The sequence below is a fragment of the Chiloscyllium punctatum genome, chromosome 19 (assembly GCF_047496795.1).
Source record: "Chiloscyllium punctatum isolate Juve2018m chromosome 19, sChiPun1.3, whole genome shotgun sequence".
In the NCBI taxonomy this organism is placed as follows: Eukaryota; Metazoa; Chordata; class Chondrichthyes; order Orectolobiformes; family Hemiscylliidae; genus Chiloscyllium; species Chiloscyllium punctatum.
In genome coordinates, this window is record NC_092757.1 from 43,138,672 (window position 1) to 43,163,936 (window position 25,265).

The 25,265-nt window shown below is 40.1% G+C and overlaps 1 protein-coding gene across 7 annotated transcripts in view; it reads left to right on the plus strand.

Moving 5' to 3' along the window:
• Nucleotides 1-25,265, plus strand: part of LOC140491292 (protein CASP-like) — a 618,172-nt gene that overhangs the window by 406,564 nt on the left and 186,343 nt on the right. For all 7 annotated transcript variants that reach the window (XM_072589278.1, XM_072589273.1, XM_072589277.1 and 4 more), the window contains exons 9-10: nt 23,577-23,625; nt 24,693-24,797. In XM_072589278.1, the coding sequence (XP_072445379.1) occupies nt 23,577-23,625; nt 24,693-24,797 (154 nt within the window). The remainder of the gene's footprint in view (nt 1-23,576; nt 23,626-24,692; nt 24,798-25,265) is intronic.

Below are 25,265 nucleotides of genomic sequence, written 5' to 3' on the forward strand. Positions count from 1 at the left end.
GTCACTCTGCTTCCTGCCAGTCAACCAATTTTGGATCCAGCATGTCACTTTGCCTTTGATCCCATAGGCTTTTACTTTCTCGATCCATCTGCCATGAACTTTTGCTAAAGTCTGCGTACTTTACTTAAAATGTGTTAGCCTCAGCACTACAGGTTACCTCCTCAAAAAATTTGGTCCACTTCGACAAACTTCCCACAACAAATTCAGGCCATCTGTTCCTGATTAATATGTGTCTCAAAACACAGGTATATTCTGTTATTTAGAATTTAGCTATTAATAAGCTAACTATTTAACTTTAAATTGCAAAGGATGAAATGCAAAACAATATTCATGATTTCATGATGTTTCAGGAAGCTTGAGAAAAAAAAGACAGCAATAACTGATTACAAACCATGCTGTGTATCATAGCATCAGAATGACAGTATAAAGCCATGAGCAGAAAGATGTGAATAAGTTCCACTCTGCAAGTAATCAATCTGCACTATCCAGTATATGTTCCCTGAAAAGGATATTTCTTAATAATTACTAGAAGAACAGGAATAGAAATGCGTCATGTCATAGAAACAGGAGTTGAGTACCCAGTTGTGAAAGAAAATATTAAAATTAATTGTCATTGATAGACCTCCAACTACCAAAGTGGTTTAAGGAAAATGTTCAACAATTTCCTGGTTGAGAGACTGTTTGTGGAAATATGACCTGTCAGAGTATCAATTTTTTTAAAAATTCAGTTATTGTGGGAGGAAGAGACTTGGGCTTTACAAGGAATGTGCCCTTCTTTGCAGTAGACCATTCTCATTTGTTATTTGTTGTTTCATATACATGTATCTGAAATGTCAAAATAATTAACAAGCTTGAAAAGTATTATTTTGACATTTAGTTTCCCCAAAATTACCTAAGGTGCAATAAGTTACACTCAACCTGTTGAACACAAAACATTGGTGCTGACAGTGTCAAGTGACAGTGAAAATATGAGCCATTATTATTAAAACATAAAACACTCAAGGCACTAATTATATTGATTGTTATTACATTTTTATTGTTCTTTGACAAGTCCTGTCATTTTAATGAATTCTTGTAGATGATTGGATGCCATTACTAAGACTGGGCAAGAGAAAATCCTGTTACTTTTTCATCACATCTAACACATTGAGTAGCAAAGCTGTTGATACCTTCCCTTTATTCTGTGCACTTCAATTAGACAACAAAACCCAACACAAATCTACTGTCAATACTTGTATGAATAAATACAACTGAAATAATTACATTTCAGGAATTAATATTTATTGGCACAATCTTAAAAACCTACTGGGAAAAGTGCTGTGACACATTGCTGATTGCCCCTCCTGTTTTGTCCGACAGTATTCAGTGCCATGTTTTTATCTAATGTTTGAATAACTTCATGTTGGTAAAACCTCTACCTAGAATGCTGCCATTGTGACCCATTAATTGTAAACTATAATTCCAGAATCCTGAATTATTATGGATGCTTTAATAATCTAGGAATGAATTTTGTAATGTTTATCCAGCAAAAAATATATTCGTAGCAAAAGTCATAAATGGTGCTACCAAGAAATTGAATGCAAATTAATTTGCATTAGGTTCAGTTAAAAGATTCAACCAGTTTAGAAGGCGAATGATTAAAATCTAGATTTCTTCGTGTAGACTTATTATTTCTGTCACTATTTCTTTTGTTACAGTAAAAAGGTTTGAATATTTCTGCTAGGTATTGGATTGTTCAATACAGTTCCTTCCAATTTTTCAAGTTTCACCATTATTATTTGTGATGAAGTTTAAAAATCGGCTTTTGAACAGAAGTATTTTGTAATGCCGAGTCTCCTATATTTCATCTATATTTATCATAAATATATATCATTAGAACAAAGCCTAATGTATGGGGTGGGTGAGACAGGCTGCAGACGGTGAAATTAGATCATGCGTTTGACTTCAGGGCTGTGACATGACTTTGTCTATGACTGTCAGTGGCAGCATTGTAAGAAATATTTGTACAAAAAAGACAGACTTAAGCTAATTTTTTTTTAACTAGAGAGAGTTTAATTCAGTAATTTTTCATAGCCTATTTGCCCTTTAATTCTTGGAGGTTGTATTGGTTCTGGAATGCTACTGATTGTGAGAAAAGACTGTGGGGTGTCTAATATTTTCCCAGTCAGTACAGCAAACCGGCAGAGCAGAATACCGTGGAATGCCTGGGATATGAATTTTTAATATACTGCTATATAACACAGTCCTTGCAGCACAGCTGCATTATTCTCCTGAGCTTACAGATTTTATGCTTTACTGAACAGAACATGTACTGGGGGCTTAGTACTTCAGTTTGTATTAACCCTTAGATTACTGACTGTGCAAAAGTTAATTTCCCTGTGGACCATAAGCATGTACTAGATGGAAGATCTTAAATAATGCAGTTCTGTTAAGGTTATCATTAGGGAATTACTGGAATAATATGTGACTACTGCTGTAGTACTAGCTACTTTTCCCAGACTGCAATGTGAAAACCTTTCTAAATCCTAAAGAGACCTTAAATAAAGAGTGCATTTATTATTTTTGACTCTTTAGAGTTATTTTTGACAGAAAACTTACCTTTTTCTAAATCCTGCAGTTTGAATAATTAGATGTCAGTGGCTTTTTTTCATCATAAATTGATGTTTTTCCTGTTATTAATAAGATTTGTTTGGTTCTTGGAATGTCTTTGGTTAAAAAAAATGTTTATTATGCCAGAATTATGTGGGAAAAACTGTAAATGACTTGTTTTATTGATGTATATGTATATCTACTACTCTGTGTGTTAACTAGAATCAATTACTATATTATGCTGGAAGTAATGGGCATTGTGACTTCTTTTAATGTCACATGAAAGTGGACATTATAAAAACAATACCAAGATTAGTTTGAAATTCTACTGTTGAAAAAGTGAAAGAAAATACTTTATCAAGTGTTTAACATCATCATATTTGAACAGATCATCTCCAATAATATTTGCTGCCAACTGATGGCTAACTTTTCCAGTACATACTATATACTCCAGCCGTAGCTTTGAATTACTGTGTTAGGTTGAGTTTAAATGTAAAGTTATTTAAGTGCTGAATGTATCTTGCTTGGAGCGAGCAGTTGTTTTCAATATTATATACCAAATGACAGGAAATAAATCATTGAAGAATGGTTTGTTTTCCTCAGTATAACATAGACCTTTCTTTATATGCACTGATAATTTTCTGAGCTGTACATTCTAAACATTTCTATATTTTTAAAACCGTAGTCTGTTCTTAGATTGAATAATCTCTTACCAAGAGATTCTTGGAGGTTGTAGTTGTTCAGGCATGCTACTGATTACCAGAAAGGACTGTGGGGTGTCTAATATTTTCCCAGACAGTGCAGCAATCAGGCAGACCAGAATACCGTGGAATGCCTGGGATATGAACTTTTAATATACCGCTATATATCAAAGCCCTTGCAGCACAGCTGCATTATTCTGACCTGAACATTCTAAACATTTCCATAGTCTTAAAACAGTAGTTTGTTCTTAGATTGATTAATCTCTTACCAAGAGATTATTGATCAAATAATCTCTTACCAAGAATTTCCATTTACTCTTTGCTTAAATTTGGCAAAATATGACCAAATTGATTTGGGGGTTATCTCTTTCTGACTGTATTGATATTAACTTTGACTTGTTTAACCTTTATTTCTGATTCGCACAAATGATTCCACATACTTCTAAGAAACTGGCAAGGGGAGTTCATTTCTGTACAGTGATATTCCACAATATAAATACTTAGCAGGAGTAATTATAACCTCCTGTAATTGCATCAAAACATTTGGAAACCACTTTATATAACTAGAATAGTTTAGTACAATTCATAGGATATAGTTTTGCAGAATATATTCCCATAAGTAGATGAACAGTTAGTGGATGAGTGTACATAATATTAAAAATTCCATGACAGAGTTCCCCATATTGGGATTTGGTCTCCCAAGTGGTGGTGTGAGCTAAAATTTGGGGTTGTAAGGACTGAGACAGCATTGGCTACAATGTAACTTAACAGTTGAACCAGCTGTCCTTCTGCTCAACAGGCCCCTGTTGTCTCATTCCTCAATCTCTTGTCTCTCAGTCCTCAATTTCTGCTCCCAGTCCTCACTCCCTGTTTTATCAGTTTTCATTCCCTGTTCTCTCAGTTCTCACTGAGGGAATATGACAATTTTCAAGCCTCAAAGTGGGGTCACAGTGGAAAATAAGGGCAGCAGTATAGGGCTTATTTACCAGCTAAGAAGGGATAAACATAAATTTTACAAATTTTTGAATTTATATTTATTTTTAACTATTTAATCACAATGAATTACAAACTGCATATTGAATTTTTAACATATCAGGGATTGGCTTGACATGAGACGAGTGTGATTAAAGCTCCAATGATTATCAGATTATGTTAATGTCTTGTTTATGTTTTTAAAAAATAGTATTGCTATATGTTGTTGCATGTGAAAATGCTGAAAAAAATGATAGCTAAAGCAGCTGTGAGAAAAGCATATAGGTATGGAACAACTGGGTTGAAATCGAGCATGCAGCACTGTAATAATGGTCACACATTTCGACGAATGAATTGACTTGGTTTCTAAAGGGAAACATGTAAAGTTATTATGATTGCAGATTTAGTTTAAAAATGCAGTTGCGCCGACAAACGCCTACTTGAAACTGAACGGTCTGCAAAAACATGCATCCAATAGTCACAGTGCAATATTCCATTCTCCTGTTACACCAGTGACTTTAATGTATCTCTGAATGATACTATTAATACCTACCTATACCAGCAGTCCCATGGAATCTAAATACTGTTTCACAAATAACTTCATGGCATAGTATTGTTTCTGTTTTTTAAATAACCCCTTTTATAACCCTTAAATGATGGGATTCTTCTTACTCATTCATGGAATGCAGGCACCAGCTTTCTTGAACTGCTGCATTCTGTTTAGTTTGGGAGCACCTTCTTTCTTTCTGTTCTTCTCCATCTCATCCCCCTACTCCCATTTCCTCTCTCCTGCTCACCTCTTTCCATTCCCCCTCTCTGACTGTATAAGTTAAGACTCCTACCAAGTGACGATGAATGAAAAGCAATACATTTCTGAGCCAGAATTGTAAGAAAACTTGGAGACATGGTGCAGGTGATTGTGTTTGCATACGCCGGCTATTCATTTTATTCTGGGTTGTTTGTGGGTGTGAAAGGCTTTGCAAAATAAGCCGTGCTTAGTATTCTGCAGTAGATTTTAGAGATGGTACGCATAGTTGTATGCTAGTGAATGTGTAAGGAGTGGATAGGTCATTATCATAGTCACGTAGAATAACTTAACGATGGACAGGGTGCCAGTTAAAGGAGCTGCTTTGTTCTACATCTCGTCGTGCTAGTGCTAATGAAGTTAGAGTTAAAGTGTGGAGAATATTCTGTCACACTCTTGACTCACGCCTTGTAGATGGAGAGAGATTTTGGGGATTATTGCAGACAACCCAGTCTCTTGAGTTGGTTTTGTTGTCACAGTATTGGCCTGTATACAGCAGTCGAGAGTGTGATGCTGGAAGAGCACAGTAGGTCAGGCAGCATCCGAGGAGCAGGACAATCAATGTTTCGGGCGAGCCCTTCTTGTTGATTTTAACCTTTTCGCCTATATACAGTGGTTTGTTCACATAATGTGGCCGTAATATGAGTATGTTTGAAGTCAAAGTATCTAATGCTATAATAGTAAACTGATTTGATGGTTAGATGTTAAGGTAAATTTGCTAAAATAATCATGATTTGGAGATGCCAGTGTTGGACTGGAGTGTAGAAAGTTAAAAATCACACCAGTGCCGCACCTGATGAAGGAGCAGCGTTCCGAAACCTAGTGCTTCCAATTAAAGCTGTTGGACCATAGCCTGGTGTTGTGTAATTTTTAACTTAGCTAAAGTAAGGAGCATTGCTTAATGTTAACCTCATGATCAGTCTAATCTTGCTGCAGTTAAAAATTGGGGTAAGTGAAAGGGAAATGGTCTCAGTTATCGCTCCCTTTAAATGAGTATGTAACAGCCTAAATTGGTGTGTTTTGCTGTTTGTACCATAGCAATATCTGAAATAGAACTTGGGTTTTTTGTGGGAAAAAAATCATTAAATCAATTTACCGTAATATTCCTGAGGTTGTTCACACACAATTGGATGTAATAATTTAACAACTTATGCATTTATCATCATTCTGTTTCATATCAATTTAGAATTATATCATAAAGTTATTTAGTATTCCGGTGGTAATAGAACTTGCCTAAGCCGGGAGTTATTTTCCATCAGTCTTTCGTAGGTCAAATAACTTGAAGCTGCAAGCGAAGTACATCAAATGTAATGTGAAAATGGAGATATAATAGGTTAAATCTGGAAAGTGACACATTAACCTGAGAAAACTCAAAAGGACTAATGCAAGGTGTGAGTCTGCAGGATTATTCTAAACATATTTGTGCGAACAGCAGTTATACAGCGTACAAATGACCTGCAGGTTAACCTCTAATTTTCAACAGCAGTAAATGGAAAAGGTCAGCCCTGCAATTCTGCTTGTACTGTCAGCTCTCATATTTCTGGAGTGTTCTGAAACCGAGTAAGACAGGTAACCGAGGCACAATTTTAATGAAGCATTTGTCTTTGTCAGTTTTTTTCTACAGTTCCTTTTATTTCCATGTTATAAAGTGCATTATACTTTTTGAACTTCATTTTTTTTATTGTTTTTAGTAATTACCCGAGGCAACTTGTTCAGCCGTTCAAATTTATAAGCAAGATTCTGCAATACATTATTAAATATTGAAAAATATCAAACATGGGCATGGTCCTACAAAATAACCTCAAATATTAGTGTTTTTTTTAATACATTACAGTGCCAAAAAAAAGCTGCGACAAAAAAAATGGCAAATAAAGGTATTTTCAGTAGTCTGGGGAATATCTACTAACCAGGAGATTCCTCATTGCTTCTAAAATTGTATAGAGTATTGTAAGTTTGATTGTAATTAATATTGAGACGTGTATTCAAGAAGAACTCAAAAATGGCTACGGCAACACTCCTGTTTAAGAAGGGAGGGAGGCAGAAGATAAGAGACTGCAGACTATTTAGCCTGACCTTGGCCATTGGTAAGATATTAGTGGCCATTAATATGGATGAGATTGCAAAGTACTTTGAAATGCATGGTAAAATAGGGCTGAATCAGCACAGCCTTTCAAAAGGATGTCATGTTTGACAAATATTTTAGAATTCTTTCAGGGGGAAATGAGCAAATTTGACAAAGGAGAGCCAATAGACATGATCTAGAAGGCCTTTGACAATGTGCCACTCAGGAGGATGCTAAATAAGGTAATAGCCCATTGTGTTAGGGGAAAGGTATTGATATGGAGAGACTATTGGCTGATTAATAGAAGGTAGAGAGTGGAGATAAAGTTGTCTTTTTTAGGATGGCAGTCAGTGACTTAGTGGAGTGTTTGGACCACAACTATTTACATTACATTAACCATCTGGACAAAGGAACTGACAGTATTGTTGCTAAGTTTGCTGATGACACAAAGATAGGTGGAGGTACAGGTTGTGTTGAGGAAGCAGAGAATTACACAAGAACTTGGGCAGGTTGGGAGAATGGGCAAAGAAATGGCAACTGAAATGCAATGTGGAAAATTGTGAGATTATGCACTTTAGTAGGAAGAGGCTGAGAAGAAAATGAGGAGTGCGGATGTTGGAGATCAGAGTTGAAGAATGTGGTGCTGGAAAAGTACAGCTGGTCAGGCAGCATCCGAAGAGCAGGAGAATCAATGTTTTGGACATAAACCCTCCTGATGAAGGGCTTATGCTCGAAATGTTGACTCTCCTGCTCCTCAGATGCTGCATGACCGGCTCTGCTTTTCCAGCACCACACTCTTCAAGAATAGAGGCTTAGATTGTTTTCTAATAGGGGAAAGGCTTTTGGAAAGCTGAAGCACAAAAGGACTTTGGAATCCAGTTCAGGATTCTCTTAATGTCAACATACTGGTTTGCTTGGCAGTCAGAAAGGCAAACACAATGTTGGTGTTCATTTCAAGAGGGCAAGGAAACAAGAGCAGAGATATACTGCTGAGGCTGTGTATATCGCTGGTCAGACCGCCCTATATCTAAAGACGGATCTGCTGGTGTTGAAGTGGGTCCCAAAGACATTCGTAAGGATGATCCTGGGGATGAAGGGCTTCTTATATGAAGAGTGTTTGAGATCTTTGAGTCTGTACTCAATGGAGTTTAGAAGGATAGGGCCGTTCTGATTGAAACTTGCAGAATATAGAGAAGACGTGGAGAAGATGTTTCCACTAGTAGGAGAGTCAAATCGAGTGCACAGACTCAGCATGAAAGGGCGAGCCGAGATGAGGAGGAATTTCTTCAGCTGAAGGTGGGTTAATCTGTGGAATGGAAGGTGGTTATTTTGTGGAATTCATTTTTGCAGAAGGCTGTGGAGGCCAAGTCATTGACTATATTTCAGACAGAGGTTGATAGGTCTTTGATTAGTAAGGGCATAGTGGTTATGGGGAGAAGACAGGAGAATGGGTTTGAGAAATATATCAGTGAAGATCGTATGTTGGAGCAGACTCACGGACTAAATGCTTTAAATCTGCTTCTATATCTTTTTGTTTTAAGGTGTTTTGTTGGCATCAGAATATTTTGCAGTTTTTTTGAGAAAACTAATCCCAAGAAATTAGTTTACTGTCTGAGAAGATTAAGTATTTCCTAATAATGTGATCACAACCAGCCTTGCAAATCATTTTATGTACAGTATTACTTTTCTGTACCTATGATGAATGGTTGTTGAGGAGTTTTTGCAAGAGTTAATTGAAATGCATTAGGATTGCATTATTGAAAGTACTGTTTGCATTCTGCTAATGGCAGCGCAAATAAGGGATTATAAAATTTCACCAGATGTTTATTTTGTTGTTTTTTTCCAATGAGAAAACAAAGAAAATTTATAGCCCAGGAACAGGCCCTTCGGCCCTTCAAGCCTGAGCTGATCCAAATGTACTGTCTAAACCTGTCGCTGAATTCCTAAGCATCTGTATCCCTCTGCTCCCCACCCACTCATGCATCTTAAATGAATCAACTGTGCCTGGCTCTACCACCTCTGCTGGCAACACATTCCAGGCACCCACCATCCTCTTTGTAAAGTACCTGCCACGTATATTCCCCCTTAAACTTTTCACCTCTCACCTTGAAAGCGTGACCTCTTGTTATTGAATCCTTCACCATGGGAAAAAGCTTATCTCTATCCACCCTGTCTATACCCTGCCTGATTTTGTAAACCTCACTCAGGTCCCCCCTCAATCTCCTCTTTCCTAATGGAAACAAACCTAACCAACTCAACCTCTCTTCATAGCTAGCACCAACCATACCAAGCAACCTCCTCGTAAACCTTCATTGCACCCTTTCTAAAGCGTCCACATCATTATGGTAATGCGGCAACCGGAACTGTACACCGTATTCTAAGTGCGGCCGAACCAATGTCTTTTACAATTTTAACATGACCTGCCAGCTCTTATACTCAATACCCTGTCCAATGAAGGTAAGCATACAATATGCCTTCTTGAGCACTCTATGAATACGATGTACCCAACTGCCGCCGCAACACTGACCGCCTCAACCTGTCTACCCCTCTCACCCACTCCAACCTCTCAACCTCTCAACGTGCAGCCCTCCACTCCCTCCGCTCCAACCCCAACCTCACCATCAAACCAGCAGACAAGGGAGGTGCGGTGGTAGTTTGACGCACCGATCTTTACATCGCTGAAGCTAGACGCCAACTCGCGGACACCTCCTCCTACTGCCCCCTTGACCATGACCCCACCTCCCACCACCAAACCATCATCTCCCAGACCATCCATAACCTCATCACCTCAGGAGATCTCCCATCCACTGCCTCCAACCTCATAGTCCCCCACAACCCCGCACTGCCCGTTTCTACTTCCTGCCCAAAATCCACAAACCCGACTGCCCCGACCCATTGTCTCAGCCTGCTCCTGCCCCACTGAACTCATCTCTGCATATCTCGACACTGTTCTGTCCCCCTTAGTCCAAGAACTCCCCACCTATGCTCGGGACACCACCCACGCCCTCCATCTCCTCCATGATTTTCACTTCCTCGGCCCCCAATGCCTTATCTTCACGATGGACGTCCAGTCCCTACACACTTTCATCCTCCATCACGAAGACCTCCAAGCCCTCCACTTTTTCCTCTCCTGCCGACCCAACCAGTACCCTTCCACTGACACCCTCTTTCGACTGACTGAACTGGTCCTCACTCTTAACAACTTCTCCTTCCAATTCTCCCACTTCCTCCAAACCAAAGGAGTAGCCATGGGCACCCGCATGAGCCCCAGCTATGCCTGCCTCTTCGTCGGATATGTGGAACAGTCCATCTTCCGCAGCTACACTGGCACCACCCCCCACCTTTTCCTCTGCTACATCAATGATTGTATTGGCGCTACCTTGTGCTCCCACAAGGAGGTTGAACAGTTCATCCATTTTACTAACACCTTCCACCCCGACCTCAAATTTACCTGGACCGTCTCAGACTCCTCCCTCCCCTTCCTAGACCTCTCCATTTCTATCTCGGGCGACCGACTCAACACAGACTGACTGACTCCCACAGCTACCTAGATTACAACTCCTCCCACCCTACCCCCTGTAAACACGCCATCCCATATTCCCAATTCCTTCGCCTCCGCCGCATCTGCTCCCAGGAGGACCAATTCCACTACCGAACTACCCAAATGGCCTCCTTCTTCAAAGACCGCAATTTCCCCTCCGACGTGGTCAACGATGCTCTCCACCGCATCTCCTCCACTTCCCGCTCCTCCGGCCTTGATCCCCGCCCCTCCAATTGCCACCAGGACAGAACCCCACTGGTCCTCACCTACCACCCCACCAACCTCTAGATACATCTTATCATCCTCCGTCATTTCCGCCACCTCCAAACAGACCCCACCACCAGGGATATATTTCCCTCCCCATCCCTATCAGCGTTCCAGAGAGACCACTCCCTCCGCGACTCCCTCGTCAGGTCCACCCCCCCCCCCCCCCAAACCAACCCAACCTCCACCCCCTGCAACCGCAAGAAGTGCAAAACTTGCACCCACACCTCCCCCCTCACCTCCCTCCAAGGGCCCAGTGGATCCTTCCATATCCGTTGCAAATTCACCTGCACCTCAACACACATCATTTACTGTATCCGCTGCACCCGATGTGGTCTCTTCTACATTGGGGAGACAGGCCACCTACTTGCGGAACCTCTGGGACACCCGCACCAACCGACCTAACCACCCCGAGGCTGAACACTTTAACTCCCTCTCCCACTCTGCCAAGGACATGCAGGTCCTTGGCCTCCTCCATCGCCAGATCCTGACCACACGATGCCTGGAGGAAGAGCACCTCATCTTCCGCCTAGGAACCCTCCTATCACATGGGATGAATGTAGATTTCTCCAGCTTCCTCATTTCCCCTCCCCCCACCTTATCTCAGTCCCAACCACTGGATTCAGCACCGCCCTCTTGTCCTGCAATCTTCTTCCCGACCTCTCCGCCCCCACCCCCTCTCTGGCATATCACCCTCGCCCTCACCTCCTTCCACCTATCGTATTCCCAGCGCCTCTCCCCCCCCCCCCCCCCCCCCCCTACCTTTTATCTCAGCCCACTTGGCACACCAGCCTCATTCCTGAAGAAGGGCTTATGTCCGATACGTTGATTCTCCTGCTCCTCGATGCTGCCTGGCCTGCTGTGTCTTTCCAGCACCACATTTTTCAACTCTGGTTTCCAGCATGTGCAGTCCTCACTTTCTCCCTGTGCTGAAAGCAGGCCAAGTCATGACTGAGAGGAAAGTAATTTAAAATTATTGCATTCTGAAGGCTGCAGAGTCCTCAAGTGAAAATTAAGATGCAATTCTTCTGCTTCCGCTGAGCCTTGCTGGAGTACTACAGTAAGCCCAAGTCAGAGATGTTGACCATGGAACACGGTAGTGTTTTAGAGTGGCGGACAAATGGATGCTCACTGTCACCTTTGCAGGCAGAACATAGGTGTTCTGCAAAATGGTCATCCAGTTTGTTGTTTATCTCCCCAGTGTAGAGGAAGCCACACTGTGAGCAGAGAATACTACTGACAAGATTGAGTGAAATGCAAGTAGATTACTTTATCTTGTATGTCTGAAGCCTTAGATAATAGGAGGGAGGAGGTAAACCAGTGTGTGTATGTATCTGGTGATGGTGTTCTGCTGGAGGTGATGAAAATAGTGGCTTATGATCCTTTGGATGCAGAAGCCTGTGGGGTGGAAAGTGAAGCCCAGGGACTCCTAGGGTTTGGGAGCAAAGAGAATGAGGGAGGGCAGAAGTGGGAAATGGTTCTGACAGGACTAAGGTCCCTGTCAACCATAGTGATGGCGAATCCTCAGTTGAGGAAGTAGATGGACAGCTCTGAGGCTCTCCTGTAGAAGGTGACATTATCAGAACAGATGTGCTGGAGATAGAGAAGCTGGGAGAATGGGATGGGATCCCTACAGGAAGCAAGATGTGGGGTTATATAGTCGAGATAACTGTGAGAATCAGTGGGTTTGTAATGGATATCGGTAGCCAGTCTATCCCAGAGAATACTACTGACAAGATTGAGTGAAATGCTTTATCTCGTATGTCTGGAGCCTTAGCTAATAGGAGGGAGGAAGGGCCGAGATGTCGAGAAAAAACTCAAAGATGGACCAGATGAAGTTGAGGGAAGGGTGGAAATTAGAAGTGATAATGATACATTTTTCCAATTCCAGATGAATTAAGGGGTGGCGTGGTGGCTAAGTGGTTAGCACTGCTGCCTCACCACACCAGGGACCCAGGTTCAATTCCAGACTTGGCGACTGTCTGTGTGGTGTTTGCAGATTCTTCCTGTGTCTGCATGGGTTTCCTGCAGGTGCTCTGGTTTTCTTCCACAATCCAGGCTAGGTGCAGGGTTACAGGGATTGGGTAGTGGGTGGGTTCAAGAGTTTTTTATTTATCAAAATAAATTAGAACACACAGTTTTGTGTTTAAATTCTTGCATGATATTACTTCTCCCAAACTTTATAACCTTATCCAGTTTACAGTTGTTGCTTAATTCTTCATTCTGTGGTCTTTGGCCATCAGTGCCTTCTTGCTCCTCTCACTCTGCCCGTTGGTAGCCATGCCTTCAACTGCTGGGGCCCCGGATTTTGAAATTCCATCCCTGATCCTATCTACTTTACTTCCTCTTCTACTTTAAGATCCACTTTGTTCTGTACTGATATTACTGTTTCTTTGGCTCAGTATCCAGTGTTGGGTTGATTAAGCCTTTGTGAAGAATCTTGGGATGTTTCTGTTCATTAAAAGTTCTACAGAAATATAAGCTGTTGGTTTTGCAAAGTGGTTACAGCAATCATAAGAATCTTTGAAAAGTGTAAGAAGTATTTTACATTGAAGTTTATAACCCACCCCAGAAAAACATTGATAGCGTCATTCTCATTTTTATTGCCAAATAATTATTTTTAAATCTTTTAGCCCCAATCCTCATGTTATGTTGGGTTTTAATTGCAAGCACAATTGCTGCTCAGCAAAAAATGTATCTTTTAACTGGTGCAAATTTGCAAACATTCACTTGCATTTTGATCTCTCAGTAATGTTATTTCCACATCTGTCGGTTTCAAGGCTGGTCGGAAGCTTTAATGCAACTCCAATTTTGACACACATAATTTATAAACCGTGCCACTTTGTACATTTTGTTTACCCTGCAAGATTTGTAATCATGTCTGTGCTGTGTACAACAAACAAAGTTAGCATTGGATTTGGTAGTGTGGTGGTTATGTTATGAGGCTAATAACCTAGCAAACTTGCATTTCAATTTCACTATATCAACTCATGGTGGGGTAGTTCTGTATGTTAGATAGGTCGTGAAAATTGTCAGGATAGGTGATCTTTGTTCAAAAGAGATGTAGAGTTGGTCTTGTAGAGATAAAAAATAGAAGAGATAAGTTTATAGGATCCCCAACAGTAGTTATTTCTGTAGGACAAATTATAATGGAATAAATAAATCGGGGACATAAGAAATTTGCTGTAATAATCATGGTTGTCCTTAAATCTACATGTAGATGTAGAAACAATTTCTAATTGTAGTACATTCTAGAGTTGACCCGACAGCAGGATGTCGAGATCCGGTAATGAGAAGTGAGATGGGATTATTCACTAACTTCATGGAAAAGGAGTCTCCATGTGACAGCAGTCATGAAATAGAATTTAATGTTTAAATTGAAAGCGAAGAGTATGGTCTGAGTTTAGTGTTTCAAACCTGAATAAGACGAGTATGAAGGCAAGTAATTAAAGTGAACTGACAAATTAAGCTAAAAGGCAGAACATGGACTTGCAGTGGCAGGCTTTGAAGAAGATATTTAATAACTTTCAGCACAGATCTATCCTAGTAAAAAGGAAAGATCCTTTGAACAAAGTGCATTACCCATGGTTAAATAAGGATATTAAGGATTGTAAACACTATGCTGAAAGAAAATACTGAAAGAAACACTATACAAATGTTTAAAATAGGTCAAATATTTAAAATGGAGAGACATTGAAGAATGGGGTGGTATAAGAGGAACCTCAACTATCCAAAGGACATGGGCAGGAAGGGTTTTGTTTGATTATCCAGCATTCAATTAACCAATTTCGGATAAGATAGTTAGCCATGCATCAGGACCTGGCTATCTTGTTGGGATGTTCCGAAGTTTGGTTAATTAAATGTCGGATAATCAAGGTTCCTTTGTATAAGGATCTGGGTGTCCTGGCACATGTGTCGTATTATGTTTATATGCAGGTACAGCAAGTGATCAGCAAAGCAAATGAAAGTTTGATGTTTAATTCGATGGCAGTGGAAGTGTGAATGATTTACTACAGCTGAACATAGCTTTCATGAGATCATATCCAGAATGCTGTGTACAATTTTGGTGTCCTTATTTGAAAGAAATGTAATTGCACTAGTAGCAGATCAGGGAAAGTTCAGTTGGCTCACTTCTGGGGTGAAGGGCTTATTTTAGGAAAAATGATTGAACTGTTTGGGCCTATTCATGTCAGAGTTTAGCAGAATGAGAGATGACCTTACTGAAACATGTACGAAGGTTTGTGTGGGAGACTCTAGGATTAGCAGACACAGTTTAAAGTGGAAACGAGAGGATTGTTAGTCTGTGGAATTCTCTTACTCAAAACCCAGTGGAGGCTGGATCATTGAATCTATTCAAGAATAAGTTAGGTTTTTAGTATATAAGGAAGTTGAGGATTATAGATGCAGTCAGAAAAGTGAAGCTGAGATCATAGCCAGTTTAGCTGTGATTTTACTGACTGGTGGAGCAGGTTTTGAAAAGCTGAATGAACTGTTCCTGCACTACTCCTGCTCTGCTTTCTGTCTTGAAGCCAACTAACAATCCTTTCTGCCATTTGTCCCTGATTCCATATTCTCTGAAATTATGTCCCCGTGTTTGCATGGATTTCCTCTGGGTGCTCCAGTTTCCTCCCACAGTCAAAGATGTGCAGGTTAGGTGAATTGGCTATGCTAAATTGCCCATTGTGTTCAGGGATGTGTAGGTTAGGTGCATTATCAGGGATAAATGTAGAGTAATGGGAATTGGGTTTGGGTGGGATACTCTTCGGAGAGTCATTGTGGGCTTGTGGGCTGAAAGGCTTGCTTCCACACTGTAGGGATTCTGTGATTCTATTCTATGAAATAAACCTTCCTTCCAATCCTATAGCTCCCTTTCCAGCCCCACCACTGACCCTTCAAGCCAGCGACCAATTGGACTAGAATTTACAAAACACTTTGCACTTCAGACTTCTGAATTTTCTACCCATTTAGAAAATATCACTACTTTTGAATTCCATCCTACAAATAAAACCTAGTGCAATTTTAATGTGTTTGGCATCCCTTCTAGAGTTTGATGTATTTGTACTTCAAGTTCCCTTTGATTCCTCGAACGCTGTTAAAACAAGTTAAGTGACCACTCTATTCTTCCTGCTAAAATGTTTAATTTCACATTTATCTATGTTGAACTTCAATTATCAACATGAAAACAGAAAATGCTTCAGAAACTCATCAGCTCAGGCAGCCTCTGTGGAGGAAGAAATAGAGTTAACATTTCAAATCCAAAGACAACTCCTCAGAAGGCTTCATTTCAGATCTCCAGCATCCACTGTAGTTTGATTTTATCCATTTCCCAGTTGTTTGCCCATGCTGTAATTTCACTGGTGTCCTCCTGTAATTTGTTGCAGTTCCTCCCGCACGCCAATTTGATGTTGTCCCAAATTTTAAAGTTATGTTTTTAATTATAAATTACAAATTGTCAATATAAATGCTGATCTATAGATCCTTGTAAATTCTCATCTTCTTCCATTACAATTAATACTCTATTCGTGCTCTGCTTTCAGCCTTGGAGTCAACAAGAAATCCTTTCTGCCATTTGTCCTTGATTCCATATTCTCTGAAATTACTCATTAGTCTATAATGCAGAACCTTATGGAAATCCAGATAAATAACATTACAGCATTATCATTGTCTATAATTCTAAACAATTTACCTGCAGAGTTTTGCAGACAGTTGCATTTGTTAATGCAACTATTATAGTGTGTGTATTCCCTGACATGCAGTTTCAGTGTGTTTGATTAACAGTGAAGCTCAAAGCAGCTGCCTGACCCTGTTGTCTGCTTCCCACCATCTTGAGAGGGAGCAGTAAAGAGAACGGTGCCTGGCAGTAAACAATGAGGGGAAACATGGGAAGGGAGTAGAATCAGAAAGAAGTAGGAAGTGAGGTAATGGTGGAGTGGATAGAGATTTGAGGAGTGCACTTCCATGGTGGAGAAAGCAGGCAGGAATGGGCAATTAATGCTAGATAGCAAGTGAGAAGTGGACAATAATGATATCAGTGGCAAGAGAAACCACACATGGCAGAGAATTGATTGGGAGCCAGGTTCCTGCTCATCCTTTTTAGCATTTATGGACATCTAAGGCTATTGAAAAATTATAGTCTTCTTCTCTCTCTCTCTCTCTCTCTCTCTCTCTCTCTCTCTCTCTCTCTCTCTGTGCTCCCTCTCTCCTCCTCTTCCTATCCCCTCCATCCCACTCCCACAAACTGCTCTGGGTTAAAATTGATCCTTGGTCTTTATTCCTTATATATAATACAACTTCAATCTAAAAAATTAATACAGCATCCCTATTAGCATGATTTATAGATGTAACGTTTATGTATTCTTAAGATAAAATCTGCCGTTGTCGTACAAATTATCAGCGACCAAGTCCAGTTGATGGAATTCCTTACTGTGATATCAACGTTTTAGATCTTAAACAATTCATGAACCATGTTTTGCACACACAGCCATTCTATAAATCTACTACAGTTATTAATTGTTAGTTTTGTGAATGGTATTATCAAATTTCACAAATTAACATGACCATTTAACAGACTAATAGTTTTTCATTGTATTTTAAAGGTTCACATGTACATTGCAACTCCAATACATAATCTGATTTATTACCAGAGTCTGGACTCATGTTACCTTCATCTGTGCACCCTTAAGTGAAGGGACGCAGATTTAAAAGGGTATGCTGGACAACTGGTTTGGTCATCTCATTGCCAGATTTGACTGAACTATTTACATAAAAACATAAGAAGTAGGGACAGGAATAGGCCACCTGGCCTGTTGAGCGTGTTCTGCTATTCAGTAAGATCATGGGGGGGTTGATGTGGATTCAGTTCCACTTACCCACCCACTCACCATAACCCTTGGTTCTTTTACGCTTCAGAAATCTATCTATCTTTGCCTTAAAAACCTTCAACGAGGTACCCTCAACAGCAACTAAAATATTACCAAGTCCTACTGTTGTCTGCTGGGCTGTTCACTATTGCATGATTATCCTGGAATGCAAAAAATCACCTTGGTTTCTATTTTTAACTGCATACCACCTTCCTGTTGTCTTGAATCGCCTGCCCCCTACTCTTTGCCTCAACACATGCAAGGAGGTCATGGATTTGCATGTCATGAAGATTAAGGCATTCTAGTAATTTATAATCCCTGCAGTGTGGAAACAGGCCATTTTGGCCCAACAAACCCACACTGACCCTCTGAAGAGTAACCCACCCAGATCCATTCCTCTACCCTATTACTCTACATTTCCCCTAACCATGCACCTAAACTACACATTCTTGAACACAATGGGCAATTTAGATTAGATTACTTACAGTGTGGAAACAGGTCCTTCGGCCCAACAAGTCCACACCGACCCGCCGAAGCGCAACCCACCCAGACCCATTCCCCGACATTTACCCCTTCACCTAACACTACGGGCAACTTAGCATGGCCAATTCACCTAACCTGCACATTTTGGACTGTGGGAGGAAACCAGAGCACCTGGAGGAAACCCATACAGACACAGGGAGAATGTGCAAACTCTACATAGACAGTTGCTTCCTTATCCTGTTTTTAAATCATATAAGTTTCCTTCAGCAGTCTTCCTTCCCTAACCCTAAACTTGTATCTGTTTCTAGTTTCTTTCATAGTTTTCCCTGTGCACTCCGTGAAATCATCTTATATGGGAGACCTACCTGAACAAATCCTTCCAACCCTCCAAGATGTCTATACTCCTCTAATTTTGGTGTCATGCGTTTCCTATTATAACTTGTATATGTACCTTCAGTTGCCTCGGCTGTAACCTTTGAAATTCCCCTGCACCTCTCTGTCACTTGTTTTCCTGTTTAAAGCAAATGCTTACTGACTGCTGATTACCCTCATTAATCTATATTGTTAATGGTTTTCCCTGTTCAGGTGTTCTATTTCTCTCCTTTAAGCTTACTATCATTGCTGCTCTTACCAAAAAATTGTTCTTGCAAGCTACTATCCCATCTTCAACCTCCCTTTCCTCTCCAAGTTCTCAAAGGTGTTGTCACCTCTCAATCTCCAACTCTCAAAATCCATGCCATTTTTCACACAATTTCTCTAGTCAGATTTCTGCCCTCACCACAGTGCGAAACTGATCTTATTGAAGTCACAATGACATCCTCAATGACATTGCGATAAAGGTAAACATCCCCCCTTAATCCTTTTGACCTGCTTATAGACTTTGACATAGTCGACCACACTATCTGCCTCCAAAGAGTCTCCATGTCATCCATATGGGGAGAATTACTCGTCTTTGATTCCATTCTTATCTATCTAATCAATTGTATTAGTTTCTCTTCCTGCTCCTGCAATATTACTTATGATGTCATTTAAGATTTGGCTCTTCGCTTCTCCTAGTTTCTACTTACTGGCTGCTCGTCAACACTTACCTGACAGCACAGTGTTAGATTTCGCATATAAGCTGACAACATCAGCTCTTTTTCGCCACTACCTTCATTGACTATTCCACTGTTGCTAGACTATCAGACTGGTTGACTGACTTCCAGTCCTGGATGAGCTGAAATTTCCTGCAGTTACCAAGAAGACTAAAGCATTTTTGTTTTCGGGCCCTGCTCCAAAATCTGTTTCCCAGCTGCTAACTCCAATCCTCTTCTTGGCAGCTATTTAAGATTAAGCAAATCTTTTTCCAGTCTTGGTGTCACATTTGATGCCAACTTGACCTGCAAACCTCATTTTGTGCAATCATTAAGACCACCTCCATAATATCACCTAGGTCTGTTCCATTTCAGTTTATTTGCTGAAATCCTTATTCATGCCTTAATGCTTCTTGAATATTCCAATATACTTCCTGCTCTCCATGGAACAGTTTCCCTTACGTGAACTTGAGATAATCTGAAACTTTGCCTATGTCTCACACCAAACCTCTTCCACCTATCACCCCTTGATCACTGGAATTGAGTGATAAGGAGATACTAGATAGGCTTGGATTGTTTTCTTTAGACCAGAGAAGATTGAGGGGTGGGGGGGAGGGGAGGGGGGTATGATTGAGATGTAAAGATTGTAAGGGGAGGAGATTCAGGGAGATTTGGCAAGAAAGTTTTTCCCTCAGCGGTGAATCTGGAATGTACTGCTTAGGAGGGTAGCGGAGGCTAGAAATCTTACAACCTTTACAAGATATTTGAATGAGAACTTCAAAGATCACAGCATTCAAGGATATGGGACAAATGCAGGAAGGAAATTGGGATTAGTGCACTTTTAGCGGTAGTTATGGCAGTGCAGACTCTGAGCCAGAGGATCTTTCCTGCACTGCATGGATCTAGTCATAGAGCCATAAAGATCTACAGCACAGAAGTAAATGCCTGTGAAGTGAACTGATGTTTTACATTAAATTAATAAATGATGCCCATGTACCATGAGTGAATTTTTTAAAAATGCCGCTGTATAACTTTAAATTGGTTGTATGGTGCCGTAGTGAGTGAGAAAAGCCACACCATGGTCATGCAGTGTTCCATGTCCACCATTGCTGGTGGTGCCCCAAGAGCAAACTGAAGTCATGAAGATTGTCAGTGGTTTATAGTGAACATAAAATTTGCTTTGGAGCTTTACATGGACTGACAACTTGACTTCATTTTAGTTATCAAGATCAGGTGCAGGATGATATCCAAATATTCCCTACTTTTATGACATCAAATGATATGTACAAAACAATCTTGATTATCCAAACATCAATTATCCAAGTTTTGGATTATCTGAGTAAGATTTCAAGGTCCAGTAAAAACATTATCTGTTATCTCAACGGTCAGTTATCCGAACAAAATACTCCCCACCCGTCTCGTTCAGATAATTGAGGTTGTTCTATAATTTCTTAAAAACATATTACACAGTGCAGTCCTTAGAACAGCTTGGTCAACCTATATTGCTGATAGCACTGTTGATGACACCTTCAATCACTTTACTAATGTTGAAGGAAGTGATTACGGGCAATAATTAGTCAGATTGGACTAATTATGCTTTTTGTTGACAGGATAAACTTGGACAATTTTCAGTATTTTTGCTTAGATGTACCATTCACAGTTCCTCAAATACTGAAGCAGTCTGTGTCCGTGTGCAGCAAAGCCTAGATAGCAGCAAGGTTCGTAAGTGGCAAAATAACTTTCTCAGCACAAAAGTGCCAGGCAACAATCAACATCTAGGAGTTAACATTAGTAAGGAACATTAATAAGTAACTGAACATATTAACATTTTAAATACCATGAGTAGGTCAATGGATAGAAATTTTGAGGCGTTTCTGCCTCTTGGTGCCTGTTGCCATCCATCAAGCATATGTCAGAAATCTGGTGGAATATTCTCCACTTGTCTGGATGAGTACAGCTCCAACAACACTCAAGAACCTTGGTGCCATCTAGGACAAATCAGTCTGTTTGGCACCCATTCACCACCTTCAGCATTCACTCAGCATGATTTGTTTCACAGCACCTTCAAATCCCAAGATCTCTACCACCTGGAAGGTCATGGACAGCAAATGCATGGGAATCCCACCAAGCTAAATGCCATCCTGTCTTGGAACTACAATATTGTTTCTTCACTGTTACTAGGTCAAAATTCCAGATCTTCCTTCTATCATTGTGGGTGTAAGTAAGCCACACACTATCACACTCACACTCAGTATTTTGATGTAGGTTAAAACTCATATTTTCCCACAAGAGTGCAATGCATTGCTTGTGTAGTCAAATTTTGAATTTATTTAAAAAGAAAAGTTGCCAGTGGTTCCTAACTTTGTGGTTTTGTCTTACTATCCATGTGGTTTAATTTTACTTCAGTACTTGGTATAAATTTTATTTGACGTTTATTGTAATACTGTGCAGATTATAGGGTATCTGCTGCAGGTATTCGCTAATGATTTGAATCCTGACATGTGTAAAAGAATAATAGAACTCAATATTAAATTGTTCCCAGGTGATAGCTTCTTTGAAGGCAGTGTCATTTTCAGTTTTCAGAATTTACAGCAAGGGCTTGGTAAATAGACAAGTGATAACGTTAGATGCTAACAGGACTTTTGGACTGAGCACTGAATGCTTGAAACTTTTTCAGTGACCTTATACAAGAATTGGTCCCTAAAATTATAGCCCAGGGGCATGAACAAACCAGGATCTGTACGAAAAGTTGGAAGTCCAGTGAAGTGTCTCAAGAGAAATTATTTTTGTAATATTAGTCACTTGGATGCATGTTTATTTTTAATGCATAGATATTGTTGGTAATTTATAGAAAAGGCTTGTTTTTTTTATCTTCAATTTAGCATAAGTGATTTCTACTTAATAAATGAGCTGTCCAATGTGTGCCTGACTGTGAGGGTGCTGGAAGATTGCATGTGTTTTCATCTACTTTTTATGAAGAGGAAAGAAAGTTCTGGGTGAATTAAATGAGGCAAAAATGGAAAATCTTAATCAGATATGTTGCTTTATATTATTTCTTTTAAAAGTAAAATCACTGAGAACAGTGATATTGCTGAAGCTTTTCAACAAACACTGAATACCAAATATCAAATAATTTCAACAATTTAACGAAGGGATTTAAATTAGGGAACAACTGACCAATTCCATTCTGTGGATCGGCTGTATGTTTTGAGTATGTTAATTTAAAGAAATCCACCTGGTGCTCAGTATCAGAAGAGAATAAAGATTCTGTCTCTTAATCATTTGTCTAATCTGTTATGTCAGAAAATTCAGAATTACAATAGCTTAGCTTTAAATATCAGTCTTAATCTAAGACCTGATACAGAAATTTGATGCCATTAAATATCTTAATGATGTAAAATTTGACTGGTGCTATGGGAAAGAGATGATTTGATGTTGTAATTTAAAGACTTTTTGTGAATAGCCACAGCGAATATGTTGTTTTGTTACTGTTCCAACTTGCTATGCACTGTTTTTAGTGATTCTTATCAAATAAATGTTACTGCCTTGCACCTCAAAACTATTTGAATGAAGATCTGTCAAAAGATAACCGCAAATGTTAATAGGCCTGTTATATAGTACTGTTGCTCTCACTGTTTATGTTCATTTTACCAAGGCTGAGGGCTGTACAGAGCTAAATCTGATCTTTGGTTTGGCCTTTGTTACCTAGCTAACTGCTACTGGGTTCAGTTAAGCAGGAATAAAATTGTATATATGCGAGTTATTTTCCTGTGTTGGGTTCTCCTGTGTAATGCACGTTTTTGTAAATTCCCTTGTGCAATGCTATGATTTGTTCATTGCTCCCAGTGTGATATACTTTTCAGACTTGAAAGTTTACTTCCAGCTTCCAGTACGTAATTCATATAGACTCCTGCTGGCCTCAAACAATTAGCCTAGTGAGAAACATAATCTGTGAGAATTGCTGTCAGGTAATAGAGTGTCTGAAGTTGTCTGTACAGTTATAATTGTGATTTGTTTGTCTAAAAGCAAACAAATAAGATGGGCGTAGATACTAAGCATATTTGTATCTGGCCCTAAATATAACATCTGGACAAAATTTCTCCTTGACTGTTCCACTGAGGACATTTCTATACTTAATGAATATACCTGGGGGTGTGCCATTATTGTGTGGACCTATTGGTATTGTGTTCAGGATATTACTTCATTAATTGTTGAATCTCTTACAGAGCAGATGAAATTGAAATGATCATGACAGATCTGGAAAGAGCCAATCAGGTAACTAATTTTTAATGCTTTGACTAATAATTTGCTTAGGTCAGTTGACCACCCCCTTCCCCTTGTCCCTCCCTTCATCAGTTTGTCCCTCCTCTTGTTTCCTCGTACACCTCCCTGTCCCATCCCCTCTTTGTACCTCCTCATCCATTCCTTTCATCCAATAAGCTTGCCAACTCCTCTTATCCCCTCCCCTCGTCAACTCATCCGTCCCCATATTTTCTCACCCACTTCCCTTATCACTTCATTCCCTCACGTCATCACCTTGTCCCTCCCCTCTGATCAACTCCTCCTCCACTCCTTGATCTCTTCAATCCCCCTTTTTTTTCAGCATCCTGACATGCCCTTTCCTGCCCATCCCCTCTTCTACTACTAATATATAACTTTATTCCTCAATTGTCTCACCTTCACCTTCCCACTGTCGTTCCCTAGAGGATCCCCTCCTCTCCTCTCCCAATCCATCCCAACCCACCCCTTCTTTCTCCTATCTTCTCACTCATCCTCTCCCGAGCCATCTTTTCCAAATAGTTTCCACCTCTCCTCTTCTCTTCCTTCCCTCCTCTTCCCACCCTCCCCTCTCCACCCCTCCTCTCCCCTCCACTCCCCACCCACCACTCCTCTCCCAGTCATCTCCACCCTTCCTGTCCCAGTCATCCTCAACCCTCCTCTCTCATTCATCTTCAACCCATCCCCATCCCTCATCTCCCATTCCTCCCCTCTCCCATACCAAGAGAAAGTCCCTTTTGGTCTCATCTGTGGAAAAGAAATTGAAAATAAAATGTCGTTCCACTTGTTTTTGTTGCGTCTCAAAAACTCGCTGAGCTGCAACATTAATATCAGCAGGGATTCCTTGCTCCTGGCATTAAATTACTGTCATAATCACTCAATTATTTCCTCCTTGTACTGTTTAAAATGAATATCCATCACTTTCAGTATTTTCTTTTTACATTTATTAGGTTGACTGTTAAGGAAAATCTGTTATAGTCACTGACGCAGAAATTGCCTAATGGGCCTATATAATTTGTCAGCTGTTGAATGAGTGTGTTTTGTTTCTTTTCCCTTTCCTTCAGAGGGCAGAGGTGGTTCAGAGAGAAGCAGAGGCTTTGCGTGAGCAGCTTTCCTCAGCTAACCAATCCCTGCAGTTGGCCACTCAGATCCAAAAAGCTCCTGATGTGGTAAGGCATTAACATGATGATTTGAATGAAGGGTTGACTGTTGCACACATTTTTGACTTAAGAGCTCTCTAAATCACTTTCCAACTGTAAATCTATTAATTTTCGATCAATTTTCTCCATTAAAGATTAACGTACCAATGATAGTTGTGCAGTTGAACTGAAAAAGATGGTAACATGGTTAAGATATAACTTAAAATGAAGAGAAATGTCTTCAAGGCATCTGGATGGGTACATGAGTAGGAAAGGTTTAGAGGGATATGTTCCAACTGCTGGCAAATGGGACTAAATTAATTTGGGATATCTGATTGGCATGGACTGAAGGGTCTGTTTCTGTGCTGAATAACTCTATGACTGTAAGAGGCTGAGACAATGACACCAACCTTGACACAGAAAAATTTATTTTTTTTTCTATCTTGTTAACGTTAAATTGTTAAAAATGTGTTAAAATAACTGAATTCTAGAATAACT